The 17,008-nt window shown below is 38.0% G+C and overlaps 1 protein-coding gene across 2 annotated transcripts in view; it reads left to right on the top strand.

Annotated features, from left to right (window-relative positions):
• The window catches only part of LOC139122582 (2-oxoglutarate dehydrogenase complex component E1-like), a 43,391-nt gene extending 26,950 nt beyond the window's left edge, over positions 1–16,441 (top strand). For both annotated transcript variants that reach the window (XM_070688131.1, XM_070688130.1), the window contains 15 exons: positions 2,313–2,413; positions 3,583–3,737; positions 4,220–4,366; positions 4,807–5,077; positions 5,789–5,917; positions 6,453–6,785; positions 7,238–7,454; positions 9,057–9,207; positions 9,828–9,955; positions 10,787–10,965; positions 11,483–11,683; positions 12,544–12,616; positions 13,110–13,273; positions 13,900–14,054; positions 14,364–16,441. In XM_070688131.1, coding sequence (XP_070544232.1) covers positions 2,313–2,413; positions 3,583–3,737; positions 4,220–4,366; positions 4,807–5,077; positions 5,789–5,917; positions 6,453–6,785; positions 7,238–7,454; positions 9,057–9,207; positions 9,828–9,955; positions 10,787–10,965; positions 11,483–11,683; positions 12,544–12,616; positions 13,110–13,273; positions 13,900–14,054; positions 14,364–14,463 — 2,504 coding nt within the window. In that variant the 3' untranslated portion in view covers positions 14,464–16,441. The remainder of the gene's footprint in view (positions 1–2,312; positions 2,414–3,582; positions 3,738–4,219; positions 4,367–4,806; positions 5,078–5,788; positions 5,918–6,452; positions 6,786–7,237; positions 7,455–9,056; positions 9,208–9,827; positions 9,956–10,786; positions 10,966–11,482; positions 11,684–12,543; positions 12,617–13,109; positions 13,274–13,899; positions 14,055–14,363) is intronic.
• Positions 16,442–17,008: the final 567 nt, after the last annotated feature.

Genomic DNA, 17,008 nt, shown 5'->3' with positions numbered 1-17,008 from the left:
GGTAGGGAAAACATAAGCACAGGGCTGTCAGGAATATTTAACCATTCATTTAGGCATTTAAGTTGAGTAAAGTTTTACCCCTTAGATGGTCGTTATTGATCATTTGATGAACACAATTACATAAAATACTTTTTGTTTCAAACTAAAAATCATCAAAAAAATAATAAAAACCACCAAGCTTGTGCCTTTGAAGGACGCCCTCAGTAAAAAGAGTACCGAAATTTGCGTAAGGCTTTTCCTAAAGTAGGGATCCCTTTGGATATTTAGAAAGTTTGCATACACTTGATACCCCAAATCAGTCGTAATTGCACAAGCATAACACAAGACAGGTAATCCCTCCCAATACTGCTGAATCAGCAACTTTTTTTCCTGTAACAACATAATGCTAAAGATTGTGTGTATCCCTATGACAGCATGACAGGGGTTTAGCGGTCTCCAGTTCCTCTAGCCATCTCAGCCAAGAGCTGCTCAGTTGCAATGCAACTGGTGCCAAGGATACTTATTGGCAGTGCACCAGAAAATCTAACCATTCGATACAACTTACCAGTAAAATAATTCTATGTACATGTCTCGCGTTACTAGGACCATACTTACATTCCTTCACAGGGCTTTCTACAGTGACTACATGTGCAAAAAGAGAATCTTGGCAGATCGGATCGTCTATGTAGCCGACACAAACTGTCTGATACCGGCTATTAAATACTATGAAAAATAGTAAAGAATGAGCTACAAAATCTATATCAGTTGCAAGTTGCAGGTAGAATAAGTCTGTGACTTTGTATAAAATACTATAAAAATAGTAGAAAGTGAGCAGCCAGCTGAAAGTTAGCCGAGGAAACCGAAAAACGTGTACACTATGCATATCATTAGCATCTCATTATCGGCTACATGGACTGTATGCCAGAATCTTTCCAAAAAGTGCTGTGTCAGCAGAAAATAAAGCTTTGTACTGTTACTACATGTAGATAAACACAATCTTTCCAAAAAGTGCTGTGTCAGCAGGAAGTATATAAAATCAGTACAAGATCTTAAGCCGCCATTTAGTTCCTTTACACCTGTGACCTGGATTGCAGTAAATTTCTGACCGTAAACTCTGTATAGAAATAGCACAATGAATTTAACCATTAACATGTAGGAGACTATCGAGTCAAAAAATAGGGAACTGCATCAATTTGATTACTGCAAATCTAATCCACTTTCATTCTATGGCTAGTGTATTGACAAAAAGGTTACTGTTATGAATTCTATATCTCACGTATTTGTATTATAAGAGTCTTGGAAAAGACAGAGGTTGACAAACCTAACCCCTTCACCACCATGCTTCTGCCCAGACCCATTGTTATCAATGACGAGTCTTGACCTTCACAGGGAATCGGGTTATAAACAGGTTAACTTTCCGTCAATACAGTCAATAGTCTATTTCACTGATTTGTATGTGTGTAATTTTTGCCTGTACTCTTTTAAGGATGTACGAGCGGTACGCGTGCGTGGAATTTGTCACTTCTCATAGGATTACATCGAAATTTGCTGGAAAATCAATTTCTACTATTGTCATTTTCATGAAAATTTGCAAAAAGCTCAGTCGAAAGAAATAAATGATAATGATCAAATAAAATTATATGGTCACCGTGCTAAATTTTGAGATAAACAGCATTGAATTATTTCGTCCATAGAAATGCATTGGTGAAAAAATGCATTTTGATAATACTTACAAAGGAGAATCCAAAAATCGACAATTTAGAGAAATGACATTACTTTTAATTTTACCGATCGTACATCCTTAATACCCCAAAACACTCTGATAACTGCATTCACTGGGTCGTTTAGCTGTGAATAGAAGTTTCTCATGAGGGATTTCTTTTTGAGTGTATTTACAAATAGACAAATGACAGTGTCCAATTCCACTGGATGTATGGTTCTGGTGGTGATGACGTCACTGTTGTGGGAGCAAACCATATTTGTTTTTCATTTTTCAGATGCTGACGTCAACACGGATGGTGTGCCACTTTTTTCAGGGCATCATCACGACCTGTGACGCATCATCATTGAAAGGAATTGATTTCACAAAGTTCCTTCATAAAAAATTGAAATGTGATTTATACAATACCTGTGAAATCAGGGCAGAATATTTGTATATGAATAACAGATCAAAGTATTTGACATTATCATGTTGGTCTACCATAGAACACTGTGACACTTATTTCAAATGTCATGGATAGATGCATGAACATCTGTGTTAATGATACATTTTTATTAATTTTACAGTCACCAAAACTGTTGTGAAATGACCGTTCAATTTTCTCTACTCGCAGGCAAAGCCGACTTAAGCAGAGTGTTCACTCTACCTCAGACAACGTACATCGGAGGAAACAAAACAGCTCTGCCTCTTAAAGATATCATTGAGAGACTTGAGGTACATGTAACACAGCATAGGAGACTGCGGAAAAGATCCTGCAAATAGACACATCGCACAACAAACATGCATTATTAGTTCACTTGTTGGTACTTGGGAGTGATATTTTTAACGTTTAAATTGGTGTTTGGGGAGGGAGTTGGTTAGAGGGAAGGGAATGGTAAAAGGGCCACAGTGAGTCATGTCGAACCATAGCTATGTTTCTGACCTATCCAGGAGAATATCGTCAAAATTTCTTTGCAGTCTCAGTGACTTTGACCACCACTGTCATAGGGACAGTTGATATAGTGTGTTTACTGTGTCAGTCTCTGCAAGGTTTTGATAGGAATCAATGTTGAATGTTCTTTTGGTGTTTTTCTTAGACTCCGGCAATTGCAAACTTTAGTAAAAGTAGTTTGTGCCTCTAACAGGAAAGACTTCGATTTTTGCTCACACTTTCCTCAAACAAACTTTCAACCTCTCTCTTTTCATAATCAAGAATAAAAATTTGGGGTTACCCTGCAAATTTTGTTACTATGGAAACAAATTACTCCATATATACCGATATTTGAAATTCAAAATGGCCGCCATCTCTGTGTTGTCTCACAGTCCCTCCACTGTGGTTATCTCTGTTTGGGAAAATAAAATTCCCGATTTTCACAAAACTGAGCTGGTAAAATGAGCCCCAGCTAGTGGTGGACCAAAATATTGTTAAAGGTTGAGTCTATTTGTCCTGAAGACGCATTCCACCTTAAGCACTTTTGTTAGCCTGTCAAACCCACTATCGTAATGTTTGGTGAAAACTTATACAAGTATCCTCTCTCTCTGAAAATTACTGAATTCTTTGCCCTATTCCAAGATAAAGATCGGGATTTTGGATTCAAAACATCTAAAGCCAGTGTTCTCATAGACGTATATGTTTGGTAAATGTATAAATTTAGTACAAGCGCTGCCTGTTTTGGAAATTAGTTAAGATCAAAGTTATATTCTTATTTAATAAAAACATTAAATTTTTGTCACAATCAGGAATGTTTAGGGTTATTTCAGAAATAGATTTTTACGACATTTGTTGGCAACATTTTGTAAAATTAATTTTGAAATGTGTTGTGTAAAGGTACAAGCCTGAAGGGGAAACCTCTAATGAGGCAGTGATTTTCACAATCTGATCTGTCTTGCTGTGGATTTTGTAGGAGACCTACTGTCGGCACATTGGTGTTGAGTTCATGTTCATCAACGACAAGCAGCAATGTGACTGGATCAGGAAGAAGTTTGAAACGCCCAACGCCATGAAGTTCACCAAGATGGACAAGAGATTGATCCTGGAGAGGCTGATCAGAGCCACCAGGTAATGGACAGAATATTGATAGCTATACTTGTATCTGTCATATCATTGATTGAGAATCAGTGAAGTTATGAAAGACATGTACTTGGCATACATGGTATCTATGCCTAGTAAGAACATCCCTTCAGGGTTTATTGTCGGCAAAAATCTGAGAAAACTAGTCATGTTATATTTTCAGAATACTGTACCGATGATACTCTGGGATGATGATCACAAATATCATATAAAGTCTTTGGAGATCTTATCATAAGACGGGTTTTATCCAGTTCTTATTTCACTGTAGCTGTATAGTTTGTATGCAAATATCTATTTGGAATGAAGCTATCAAATATTAGGGCAGAGACAGAAATGTGAAAATTTACTAAGTCGTCAGTCTCATGGATGAGCTTGCTATTTGCCCAATACCCTTGAACAATGCTTGAAGGAGCAACGTGAATATACCCAATGGCTTAATCAGGCTTTTGTTTTGTATCCATCAATGACAGATTTGAGGAATTCCTGGCCAGAAAGTGGTCTTCTGAGAAGAGATTTGGTCTTGAGGGCTGTGAAGTCTTGGTGCCTGCTCTGAAATGTATTATCGATCACTGCAGTGCCAAGGGAGTTGAAAGCTTCATCTTTGGCATGCCACACAGGTAAACTGTTCATTTATTTGACTATGACAGACCATCAGCAACATCGGTTGCTAGTTATGATACCAAAGTTTTGTGTTGAATTCTGGGTAGTAGCGCTATTGAATGCTTCTGTAAAATATACCATGAAGCATGTATTGTTTAACAGTCACCATGGTAATCAATGTGATTAGTGAGTGTCTTTATCAGAATTTACAAAGTTTGACGTCTTGGCAAATAGCCCTGTAGGGAAGATGTTACTTTGGAGTCTTTTAACTACCCTGAGACAGCTGCAAAAGAAAGTTTGAAACTTTGAATGTTGAAATTACTAAATAATATTAACTTTTGAATTCTACAAGTCGGTGACGGACTACAGCACCTTCATTCATAACACATGTCATAATGTCCTTCACATGTATATTACTGTGATACTGAAACTGAAACCCGTTTCTGTCACCATCCAGGGGCCGTCTGAATGTTCTGGCCAACGTGTGTCGCAAGCCCCTTGAACAGCTGTTCTGTCAGTTTGACCCCAAACTGGAAGCCGCCGATGAAGGGTCGGGTGACGTGAAGTACCATCTGGGCATGGCCCATGAAAGATTCAACCACATCACCAACAAGACTGTGCACCTGGCCGTGGTGGCCAACCCATCTCACTTGGAAGCTGTGGACCCTGTGGTACAGGGAAAGACCAGAGCTGAGCAGTTCTACAAGGGAGATGAGGAAGGGAAAAGAGTAAGTAATGCATATTTGGTACTCATACCGTTAAGCCTGAAGTGTAGCATACACATCGTCTATCTAGTTCTGTTTTCAAACTCTGAGTCGTAGATTTCACATTGATGGACATTCTGCCCTTGTAAATGATGACATGTTCATGATTGGGAAATAGAAGTGATCTGTTTGTTTTGATATTGAAGATATCATTTCTTGTCTGTCTGAAGAGGAATGACACAGCAAACTATCATACATTACATAGTGAACGTAGTGTGCATCACATTTTGGCATTCAGGTTTTTCATTCAAATGACACACAGAGTTATTGGTTCTCATTTACCACAATCCAGTCTTATCAGTGGTAAGCTGCACCGGTGATCAAGGATGGGAATGCTGGATGATGAGATAGTTTCTTTTGCAGAAATGTTTGTGTTCAGTACAAACAAATGCATCATTTTGTAGTCAATTTAGAATGAAAGTAAGAATACAAGCTGATATGTACATACAATGTAAGTCCTCTTTCTACCAGGCTAACAAACCATAGAAATAAATACAACTTGGGAGAAAGAGGATAAACCTGTTCGCCCTGATCGGTTGTGAATATGCCCATAAAGTACTTTTGCTTATGATAGGTTTGGGCCAAACCTTGAAGGCGAAAGGATAAGCTGTTCAAAATGCCTTTTTCAACGTCCCTGTCTAGCCTTTTTCTGGTAATGCATTTTGTTGTCTGCAGGTGATGAGTGTCCTAATCCACGGTGATGCTGCATTCTCTGGCCAGGGCATTGTCTATGAGACTTTCCATCTGTCTGACTTGCCTGAGTACACTGTACATGGAACCATCCATGTTGTTGTCAACAACCAGGTAAATAAAACCACGAAGCTCACACTAGTATATGCCAAGACAAAAAATATGATACTGATCTTGTGTGTAATGACATGGTGAAGCCAGATTAAAAGTTGTTCATTGTCTTTATAAAATATAAAAGGCCAATAGCTATATTTAAACTTTTGATGATATCGCTACAATTCTGTTTTGTATGTCAATTTCAAGTTTAATATCTAACCCGAAAAAATGTTTTTAATACAAACTATTTAGCATGTCAACATAGTCTATAAATGTAAAATGCACTGTTATTGTTTACATTTGAATTCTTGTCTGCACCAGAATTCACTTGTCAACAATAACGATGCATTAAACACATGTACAGGCTGAGTTGACAAGCTCAACACTGTGCATGTCAACATGGTTTTGTGAGAAGATCAAGAAACTGTAGTTTATATTTTAAAAATTAGTAAACAAAAAATCATTGAAAGTTACACCTACTTTCCCTTTTCATTTATGACTATACTCTGTCAGAAAATGAAATAACTCATGTTTGTCATCGTCTCTTGTGCAGATTGGATTCACCACTGATCCCCGTATGTCCAGATCATCCCCGTACTGTACTGACGTCGCCAGAGTCGTCAACGCTCCCATCTTCCACGTCAATGCCGACGACCCAGAGGCTGTCATGTATGTGTGTCAGGTCGCATCTGAGTGGAGAGCGGAGTTTGGCAAGGACGTCGTCATTGATCTGGTCTGCTACAGGCGGCACGGTCACAATGAACTGGATGAGCCTATGTTCACGCAGCCCATGATGTACAGAAAGGTCCGTGAGCACCCGCATACATTGAAGCTGTATTCGCGTGCTAAGATCAATGAGGGCGTGATGACCCAACAAGAATTTGAGGTATGGCAAGAATTTGCATGTATTACCCTCACCATTTCACAAACTAAATAAATGTTTTGCATTAGTATAATGCACCTAGGGGAGAAATATTCAGAGTCTGACATTGTTAACACATATGTACTGTACTATTGTTTAGACCCATTTTAAAGTTTGGAGTAAATGAAGTTTCTACCATCCTGTTTTTTGTGAAAATCAAACATTTTATTCTGTCCCATGGAGTTGACACAGGGATAGCAGCCAGTTTGAATTATTTGTAAATTTTAGGTAATTTGTACCTTTAGTAACAAATCTACATGTGTAAATTGTGAAAAAATGGAGAGAAAGTTTGAGTGAAATTTTCATCTTTCGGTTTTGAGTCACAGACTACCTTAAACTATTATAGTAGGCAGATGAACTGTTAAGGCAGACGGAATCCCTGTGTCACAGGCCTTTTTGCTTTTCAATTTTGACAGGAAGAAGAGGTCAACTATGACAGAATCTGTGAAGAGGCGTTTTTGAATGCCAAGAGGGAGTCGCAGATCCTGAATCGTGAATGGCTAGACTCTCCATGGAGAGGTTTCTTCACCGATGTTGAACTGAAGTACCCCACCACTGGTGTCGATATGGACACCCTGAAGCATATCGGCAAAGTCTTCAGTGCTTTGCCTCATGACTTTGTAGTACATGGAGGTTGGTATATACATGTAGAATAATGTCCCCCAAAATTCATGAGGACATTAAGGCAAGCAAAATGGTAAAATTTATAGTCATAAAACCAAACCCATGTGCTTATACTAGAACAAATGAGTTCCTTATGCTCACTCGTATAGAGGCATTAGCCTTCAGGTTGTTGCTTTTTGCATTTTGTCCATGAACACTGCTTCAGAAAGTTGCTATCATGCTATTAAGGAAACACCTCCCAATGTTTGTTTGCATAGAGTACAGAAAGAGGCTGTACCTGTGTCAACCTGCTCTATTCATGCCTGACTTTGTAGAAATGCACCAGGAGTGTTTAACCCTTTCACCCCCAGTTCCCTGTGTACAGGTCCAACTTTATCATAGAAAACAATGGCTTTGGGACATACCATGGTGGTGAAAGGGTTAATGAAGAGAGATGACTGTAAGACAAGTATCTGAGAAGATGTGCTTAGCTGACAAAACCCACATAATTTCACTGTAAAACCTACTCATTGGTAGGAAATAATCCCTAAATATTATAGCTCATGCAAGAATACTATGGCATGACATCAAAACTGAGCATCTTTAAATCAAAAATATTTCACAAAATTTAAAAATTATGGTGAAAATTCAGTAAATAGAAATGATTGTGGAAAATCACTGATCCCCTTGACTCGCTCACTGTTTGCAGGCAGTAGTCACTGACTGCCATCTCCAGGGGTTGCCTTTGAGTGCCACTTCTGACCTGCCCAGTTTCTTGCAACATTTGAATCTGTGAGGGTCAAATAACCAACATCTTCAGCTTCTTGATAGGGGTAGTTCTCGGCAACAGATAATGGAGAGCCTTCAGTGACATTTATAAATAATGGTTGTATTTATTCCTGAAAAACCCTGTGTACAAGGATGCAAAACAAAGTATTTACGTTGTTAACTTGTGATATTTCATCCTTATAATTCATGCACGTTTCTACATTTTTAAACAATATTTATGACAAAACATTCGACACCCAGTCATTGTTAATGCATGTATACCTAAAAAACATAATGTCCAAGATAAACTTGTAAATATTTTCCACTACAAAATGAAAAAGTAATCAACAGACCAGATTCAAAATTATGGACATACAAATTATTACAGTGTAATTGTAAAGTGCTGAGATGATCAAAATCGACAAGCTTAGATTTCTTAATTTTTATCAATCATTGGGAAATAGGCTGTAAAGAGAGAATGCTTTACCACATCAATATAATGTAATTAAGCTAAGAAAGACAGGATTGACTGCAATAGGGTAGTGTAATGACACATTTTCTTGAGTTACAGCAATTTTGCCAAGAGACTCTCTAGGCTACTGGTAGTATGGTTTTTGTCAGATAAGCAAGTTTTGTCATATACTCTCCCTACAGACAACTGCTTTCCTGCAAAGAGGACAGGCAGAACTGTCGCTTGAGGGCGCTCTTCCCTTTAGGGTGTTGGATCAGTCATACTAGCCCGAATGAGTGATTGATATGTCAGTGAATCATGAGAGATGGTTCTCTTGAAGAGTTTTATCTTCCAGTGTTTGTGCAATACATGTAAATCTTACCATTAAAATAATCTCTATTGTATTTCTGCAGGTCTGAAGCGTATCCTAAAAGCCCGAGGTGACCTTGTTAAGAATGATAGAGTCGACTGGGCCCTTGGAGAAGCCATGGCATTTGGCTCCCTGCTGAAGGAAGGCATCCACGTCAGGCTGAGTGGTCAGGATGTAGAGAGAGGAACCTTCAGGTTGGTTAAAAAAGGTTGTTAGGTGTATCATGGACCACATGTATGTAAATCCTTGAGTTTGAAAGTGGCACACAATTTCAGTGCAGTAAGATTTGGCAAAAATTTCAAAGACAGTTGTTTCTCACTCTAGTGAATGGTTGATGAAATTTACATCCAGATCTTGCTGTTCACAAACACATCAGCAGTAGACAAGGAGAAATTATGGTTCCCTGTAACAAATTACCCTTTTGATTTTCTTGTAATATTCCATCACAAATCCTGTGAGTCTGAGAAACAAAGAATGTCACACGTGTTAAAATTGGTTCCATTTATTGTGTATTGTATAATTATTATCATAATTGCAACAAGAAATTAACATCTCCCTGATGAAATCCTAATTAGGATTCGTAGTCTGTGTCAGTCCCACACACAACAGTGGCATTGCACTATGGTACAATATGCAAGACAGATAGCCTTCAAGACTGTATATGCAAGATTTCAGAAGTATTTTGAAAGACAAAGTTATGACAGTGGTGTAAAAAATAATATTATTCATGATGACCCTTCTCTAAAGTCACAGGTCAAAGGGCACCTATTTTGTTAACATTTTATGACACATGCTTGTATTTTCTGCTTATCAGTCATCGTCACCATGTACTGCATCACCAAACCAAGGACAGAATGACAACTGTACCATTGAATCAGCTGTGGAAGGACCAGGCCAGATACACTGTGTGCAACAGCTCACTTTCTGAGTTTGGTGTGCTAGGTAAGTGTAATTTGACAGCTCGTAGTGTGTGTGATATTGTGGTGCATTTTAGTTGTGCCACACTGCAAATAGCTCTTGCCAAAAGGTATGTCAAGTTGCCAGAAAAATTTGTAATTTCTTATGAAGTAATATTCTAAGTGTTCGAAATAATGGAAGGTGAATTTTCCAGGTACTTGTGAACAAGCCAAGTATACAGCTGGCAACTGTCTGTTAGCGTCAACCATTTGCACATGTATGCTGAGTGTTAAATATATCAGGAAATCTGATATTGTGGCAGTAATCATGATAACTGTTTTTAGACTGTGAGCATTTATGGATACTTTATTCTGGTCTGGCACCAACTTTTCTAGCTTTTACCATTAAAATTTATAGAAGCACCCCATCATTGTGTTCCCAGTATTGTATTTAAGAAATCAAGGCAAAGTGCAGTGAGACCAACTAAACCACCCATTTTTGAACAACACAAGCTAAATGGTGCAGGTTTCATATAATCTTGTGGTCTGACTTGGAAAATGTTGCTTTCAAAGCTGAATACCTAATGTGATGTTTCAGCGAGTTCCTTCCAAGTTAGACTACCTATGCAGGGACGAGTAAGTAAGTGTACAATTGGGGAGTACCTGGGACCACCGTAAAGCATGGTGTAATGCTGTCGTCATCCTAATTCAATGGCACTGTATTCACTAGTTGGTTTGACCAGTCAAATGGCAAATCCATTGCTCTGAGCAAAAGAGCATGGTATTTCATTACCTCAGACCGAGTGATTTGCTTTCATAATGTGTAATGTGTGGCGCTGAGTTGTTAACATTTCCGTCTGGTTTTCCATGTATACAGGATTTGAGCTTGGTTTCTCCATGACCAACCCCAATGCTCTGGTGTGCTGGGAGGCACAGTTTGGAGACTTTGCCAACACCGCTCAGTGCATCACTGATCAGTTTGTCAGCAGTGGTCAAGCCAAGTGGATCAGGCAGAGCGGCCTTGTAATGCTTCTACCCCACGGCTATGAAGGCATGGTAAGCTACAAACAGCCACCTGACCATGGAGTAACAGTCCGACAGTTTATTTTCAATTCATAAACATCTGTCACTTCTTATTGACAGCTGAAAACAGATCACTGTGTTTGGAATGATTTAGTGTCATAGGTCTTTCAAGATTGTTAATGAGCAGTTTATCAAAAGAGTTTTCACTTTGTCATTAAAGGTGTTATGAAGATATTTTACATCGTATCTTAATCTTTTATCTTACTGGTATGATCAGGTGTTTTTATTCTTCATACAATTCCATTTGTTTCACCTCTTGCATTAGTTTACCATGTTATCTTTTACATTCAGCTACATATTTTAAAATCTCTGAATGATACGCTGCACAAACAATCTTATGTCATGTACTTATAGATGAAAACTTATAGCAATTTAGTGATGACACAATCTTTCTTCTAGCTTTGAAAAATAGATTCTAAATCCCTGGCATTTAGATTCAACATTTACATATTATATTGATGCAAGAATTATCTTTATTAATCCCAAATAGGGTCCTGAACACTCCAGCGCCCGCCCAGAGCGATTTCTCCAGATGAGTAACGATGATGCTGATGTGATCCCGTACTTCGATATCGATAAATTTGATATCCAACAACTGAACGATTGCAACATGCAAATCCTGAACTGCAGTACCCCTGCCAACTACTTCCATGCCTTACGTAGGCAGATTGCCTTGCCTTTCAGAAAACCTGTAAGCAATAGTTGACTTGTATGAGGGTTCATCGATCGCAAAAGCTGACGCATGAGAAACTTAATGTATTTATTTTATTGCCTACCCCTCAAAATGCAACTCCTTACTGCGATAGTGGTTCCAGAACAACTGTGACAAATTTTGGCATATGCATAATGAATCGAAGTCTGACCCGTCTCCTCCGTAAATGAAGAAATCACATTTCTCAAGTGTCTGCTTTTATGATCGACAATCCCAAATTCTTCCTGAAAGATAATATGTCATTAAACTAAAGAGATTGCATAACTTGGTTTCTCACAGTCTTCAAATGCAATTTGTAGCCTTATTGTAAATGGACATGTGTGATGCCAGGGCTTAGTACTACCTATTTTACTTTGAGGTTAACTTGGGAGTCTCCTCAGATATACCTAAATGTGCAAATTTTGCTGGATTCCCATATTGACTGTGCACAATCATCAAACTCTCTGATTCCTTCACTCGTGAAGAACCAGATTGATCCTTTTTGGCAACTTTGTATAATCTAAGCAAAAGTACCTAATCGTATTTTAGCAAAGCTAAACACATTTCTCATTCTCTTAAAATTGGAAATTTGCTCTTTAATAGGTTAACCCTTCAGCCTGCAATAGAAGGCCCCACTTTTACCAAATCGCCACCAGAATTTAGTAAATCTCTACCATCTCAAACAGGATAGGCGAACCTATATATTTGAAAATGGGGCCTTTACGGTATTACATTAAATGGCTGTGTAGAAATGAGTTCAACACAGATACAGCCAATGTATCTTTTACAAGCGATGAATGTAAATAGTTAGCATTATGTTGTAACTTCTATTCCCATTTTTCTCATGTTCTCTTGCGCAGCTAATCATGATGACACCTAAAAGTCTCCTGCGTCTGCCAGAAGCTAGATCTTCCATGCATGAGATGACAGAGGGTAAGTTTGTCTTATGTTGTCCTTCAATCTTTCTGTATATACTGATATTAAAATGCTAAATTCTTTTCAGAAGAGGTTTTCCTCTCAGTCCTCTTCTGTTTGAAAGTATTTGTAAATTGTTGTCAGTATTTTTAGGCAGACAAGTAGGGATTAGTTTACAATTTTAACAAATGGAGACTATCAATTTTATGATGACAGTTTTATGAATTGTAATGCTTAAAAGGACACCAACTATTTTTGACAATTGACAAGCACTGTTAATACCTGTTTGGCTCTTACTGCACTGTTGTTAATATGTGTGATGGTATTTTTTTTATTTTACTCACAAATTGCAGAGAGTATGTACAGAATCGCTATGTTTGATCAGGATTTTTTGTGCCAGAAGTGTGAACACAACTAGTCCTGATGTTTGAGCTTCTTTCTCAATAACAGTTTCAAGAGATTTCTTGACAGCTGCTCAATAGGTGTTCCCTTTCCTGGTTGTGTCCTACAGGCACTTCATTCCAGCGAATGTACTTTGAGGATGGTCCTGCCTCCGAGGACCCTGAGAAGACCAAGAAACTGCTGCTGTGCACAGGGCGTGTTTACTACGATCTGGTTAAAGAACGCGACCTGCGTGGACTGACCAAGGAAATTGCTATCAGCAGAATTGAACAGGTAAACATTTGTCTGTAAACAAAGACAGTCGTGTGTGAGTTTAAAGTCGATTAGCAGTTACTGTTGAAACACATTCTGTGTCTTTCTCCAGACATATACAATTGATCATCACAATGCTGGCATGTGGCAAAATTGTTCAATATGAGATTATTGACCTGTACATATATGAACTGTCGTTCCAAGAATCTAACTCTTCCATTACTGATGATCACTAAGGTACCAGCTGTTGAAGGTCATATCATCCTCATTGAAAAATTACATAGTACACTTTATGTCAGTAATTCTTTGATCTCTAATTAGATAGTACACTGTATGTCGGCAATTCTTTGAACTCTGACCCCAAGTTGAACTATGACATTGTGCAGAGATTTTGGGTGACGTCAAAAGGTCAAATTTGGACTCTGACCCTAAGATGGCCCATGACATCGTACAGATACAGGGTTTAGTCAAGAGGTCAAATTCTTCACCTCATTACTCCAGTATCTTGTCCAACCACCCTATCAAAAACAAGGTAGTACCAATGAGTGGGTTAGTATAGGGTTCAAAGATATACTTCTGCCCAACTTCTCCCTTTTAATGTCTGAAAAAACTCCTGATGTTTTACCCTCTCACCCCAATCTGTCCAGTTGGCACCATTCCCATTCGACCTCGTGAAGGCTGAAACCAACAAGTACGTCAACGCCAAACTGATGTGGGTGCAGGAAGAACACAAGAACATGGGTGCCTGGAGCTACATCCAGCCACGATGGTCTACTGCCCTCAACCGAGAAAGGCGTTTCCGGTAGGTCTTTTCAATCCATAAAACTTCCACTGAGACTAGATTTTTAGCTCCCATTTGCTATATGTATATGCCATTGGCAGCTCATGGGAGAAGTTCATGGGTGTAGTCTGTATGCTTTATTTTCATTCATTCCTAGTAGAGAGGAACAACAGAAATGTTCACTGTAATGTAACCACTCTGAACTTTGTGATGTTAGATATGCTGACAGTACATTCATTATGTCTCCAATGGACAAAACCTCCATATTCAGTCTCAAAGAAATAGAAATCTCTCTTTAACCACTCAGTGCTCTTTCTGTTCTCATTGCAGTTACTGCGGCCGACAGCCATCTGCTGCCACGGCAACAGGAAACAAACAGACCCACGTCAAAGAACTGGAGTCCTTGTTGCATGATGCCATGTCTTTGTAAAACAGCATTAGCCTGTGAAGACGGCGTCTTTCCTAGAGAATAGAGAACTAATACGCTGAAGAGAAATTTGCACAGAAAGACTTCTCCAAATTATGTCGTTCATGTCAGATCTGTTCATTGAAAATGTACAAGCATTGGGGACTCATGCAAGGTTATACTGTGTGTGTATATCGCTATAACTCTCATCAATTTAACAACAAGTGTGGTTTAAAAGCATGCACTAATCATAAGTCCACGTTTTTTCCTGTGCGTTGAATGATATTGCTGTTGCATAACAATTATCCTTGGATGGTCTATTTTACCTACTTTATGATTCCTTATCAAGTGCCTTTGATGAATTTTTACAACTTCAGCTTGATTTCCCGATTCTTTTTAGTTTGTGTACTGTAATTTTTAGGTGAGGTAGGGAAGGGCCTTAAGATCCCCATAATGCCCCAGTTTGTAAATTTAAAAGTTCTTGGTTTTCCTTCAAGAACTATGAACTGATTAAAAGTCAGGAGCCATATAAAGAAAAAGGAAGTGGTATTTTGTAATTCTATTTGAAGGAGAGGACAGTTTTACTGTAATCTATTGCAGTTGCTGGTGCCATTCAACCTTTGTCTATGATTAGAATCAATTTTCATGGCTGGCAAAGAAACGAGGTAAAGTTGAGAAGTGTACAGTTTATGATCTCTATTTTTGTCCACAATCATCGTATCCTTGCCGTCTGTGAAATAAAAATTGAATTGTTTTAAAAATGTGTGTCTTGGAGCACAAGCTTTTGAGTGTATCATCATGTACTGAGAAAACGTCCCTGTTGATTTGTTTGTATTCCATGTGTTTTATTTTGAAGTGAAACAATGTACACTGGAATCCAATCAGATTTCAGTAATGGTTGATGCAATTGTGCATTGGAAATTATAAACAATGGTTGTATGTAGATAGAGAAAATCCTGTATTTCGTATTACAGGTACAAGCTCTGATACCATAATGTTGTGGACCTCCCCTATTGTGTTTTGTGAATTAAGCTAATCAAATTTCTGGTCATTCTCCAATACTGGTCTTATATGCCTTGTGTGGTCATTCAGAGGCTATACAATCCAATCATATAAATCTACCAAACCAACTAGTCTGTGCATTTAAGTTGTCACTCCCTTTAATAAACCATACTGCATGTTTTAAATTAAAATTTGATCATATTTGAAATGTTTTAAGGTTGCAGTTATCAGAGAGTTCACTGCAAATAATTCCCTTCGGTCTAGTCCAAGTAATAGTTTGACTCAGAGTCTGTGTTTGTTTTGGGGAACCGACTTTAACTGGTAAACATAAGCTTCTCAATATCTCTATACAGCAGATAGATAAGTCATGGTGAATCTACTAATCAGTACCATTTGCAGTTGTGAGCTTTCCAACAATAGCCAAAAATATATATTTTGCAGATTTGTTTGCAATCAAGAGTGTGTGTAATTGCAATATATTGTATTCTGTTTACACTGCAGACTAAGTTGTGTCTTGCATCGATACTATAATATCGGTAATCTGACACATAGCCAAGTTTTGCTTAAATATAATTGAAGATAGAAGTTTTATACTATCCATACAATACAAGTATACATATTACGATAAATGGTTCTCTAAAAAAATGGAAAATAAGACAGCTTGAAAAACAAAACAAAACAATTGACAGGGTCTGATTGCTGAGGTTTCATTTGCAGTGCATGGAATAGTGTACAGAAAAAAGCCAATGTATTTTTTGTAAATTATTTGATCTGAACAGTTTCAGAATTCAGCTGTTCTGTCTGGTATGTCATAAATAAATTTTAACATTTTCAGCTTTTGGGATGAAGAAGGGATTGCCAAAGTATTTTACCGTGTATTATAGTAATGATAATGTCTTGTGTAGTGCTTTGTACTTTTTGTTCAAAATACATATTGAAAATCATCTTTACAGTGGGCGCTCAGCAAAGTTTTATCAAATAAACAAATTTGTTCAACAAGCATGTTTTTCAGTGTTTTTTTTTGTGTGAATTGTGTGGTAGGTAGTATGTTCATTGAAAGAAAATTGGTTCTCTCTCTACTAGACTATAAACTACTTAAGATTTGACTTGTCTTGCATCAATGCACATTTGTAATTGCAAAGACGTTTGCTCAAAATTGCTCTTGAAAGTTTCCTACACATGTAAAAGGAGATGAATGTAATGGCATCATGAAGTAGGTTATCTTGTCCAACAGTAGATTGGCATGCAGTTCTTTTACAGTACCAGAATAGTCAGTCACGCATCCAAAGAATACATCAAATAGCTTGTTCTTGGGCCCCAGCGGAAACAAAATCAAATTTGAAGGCATGAATGCAAGTTGGCATATATTGTTGCCAATGTGTTGGCAAATTTGCAAACTTCTATTGTTGGACACAACCATTGAGTAAAGCTTGCACTTGGCCAGTGACTGGCACATCATTCCCGAGATGCGGCAATTTCTGTAACTGGTGAGTTGAACAGAGATAAGGTGAAAAATAATGAGAATAAAACAGAAATAATATGACAAAGAAGAAAATGATAAACTGCC

Source organism: Ptychodera flava, chromosome 22, assembly GCF_041260155.1.
Source record: "Ptychodera flava strain L36383 chromosome 22, AS_Pfla_20210202, whole genome shotgun sequence".
Taxonomy (NCBI): Eukaryota; Metazoa; Hemichordata; class Enteropneusta; family Ptychoderidae; genus Ptychodera; species Ptychodera flava.
The sequence above is the reverse complement of the archived record's forward strand: the minus strand, read 5'-3'. Positions and strand labels throughout refer to the sequence as shown.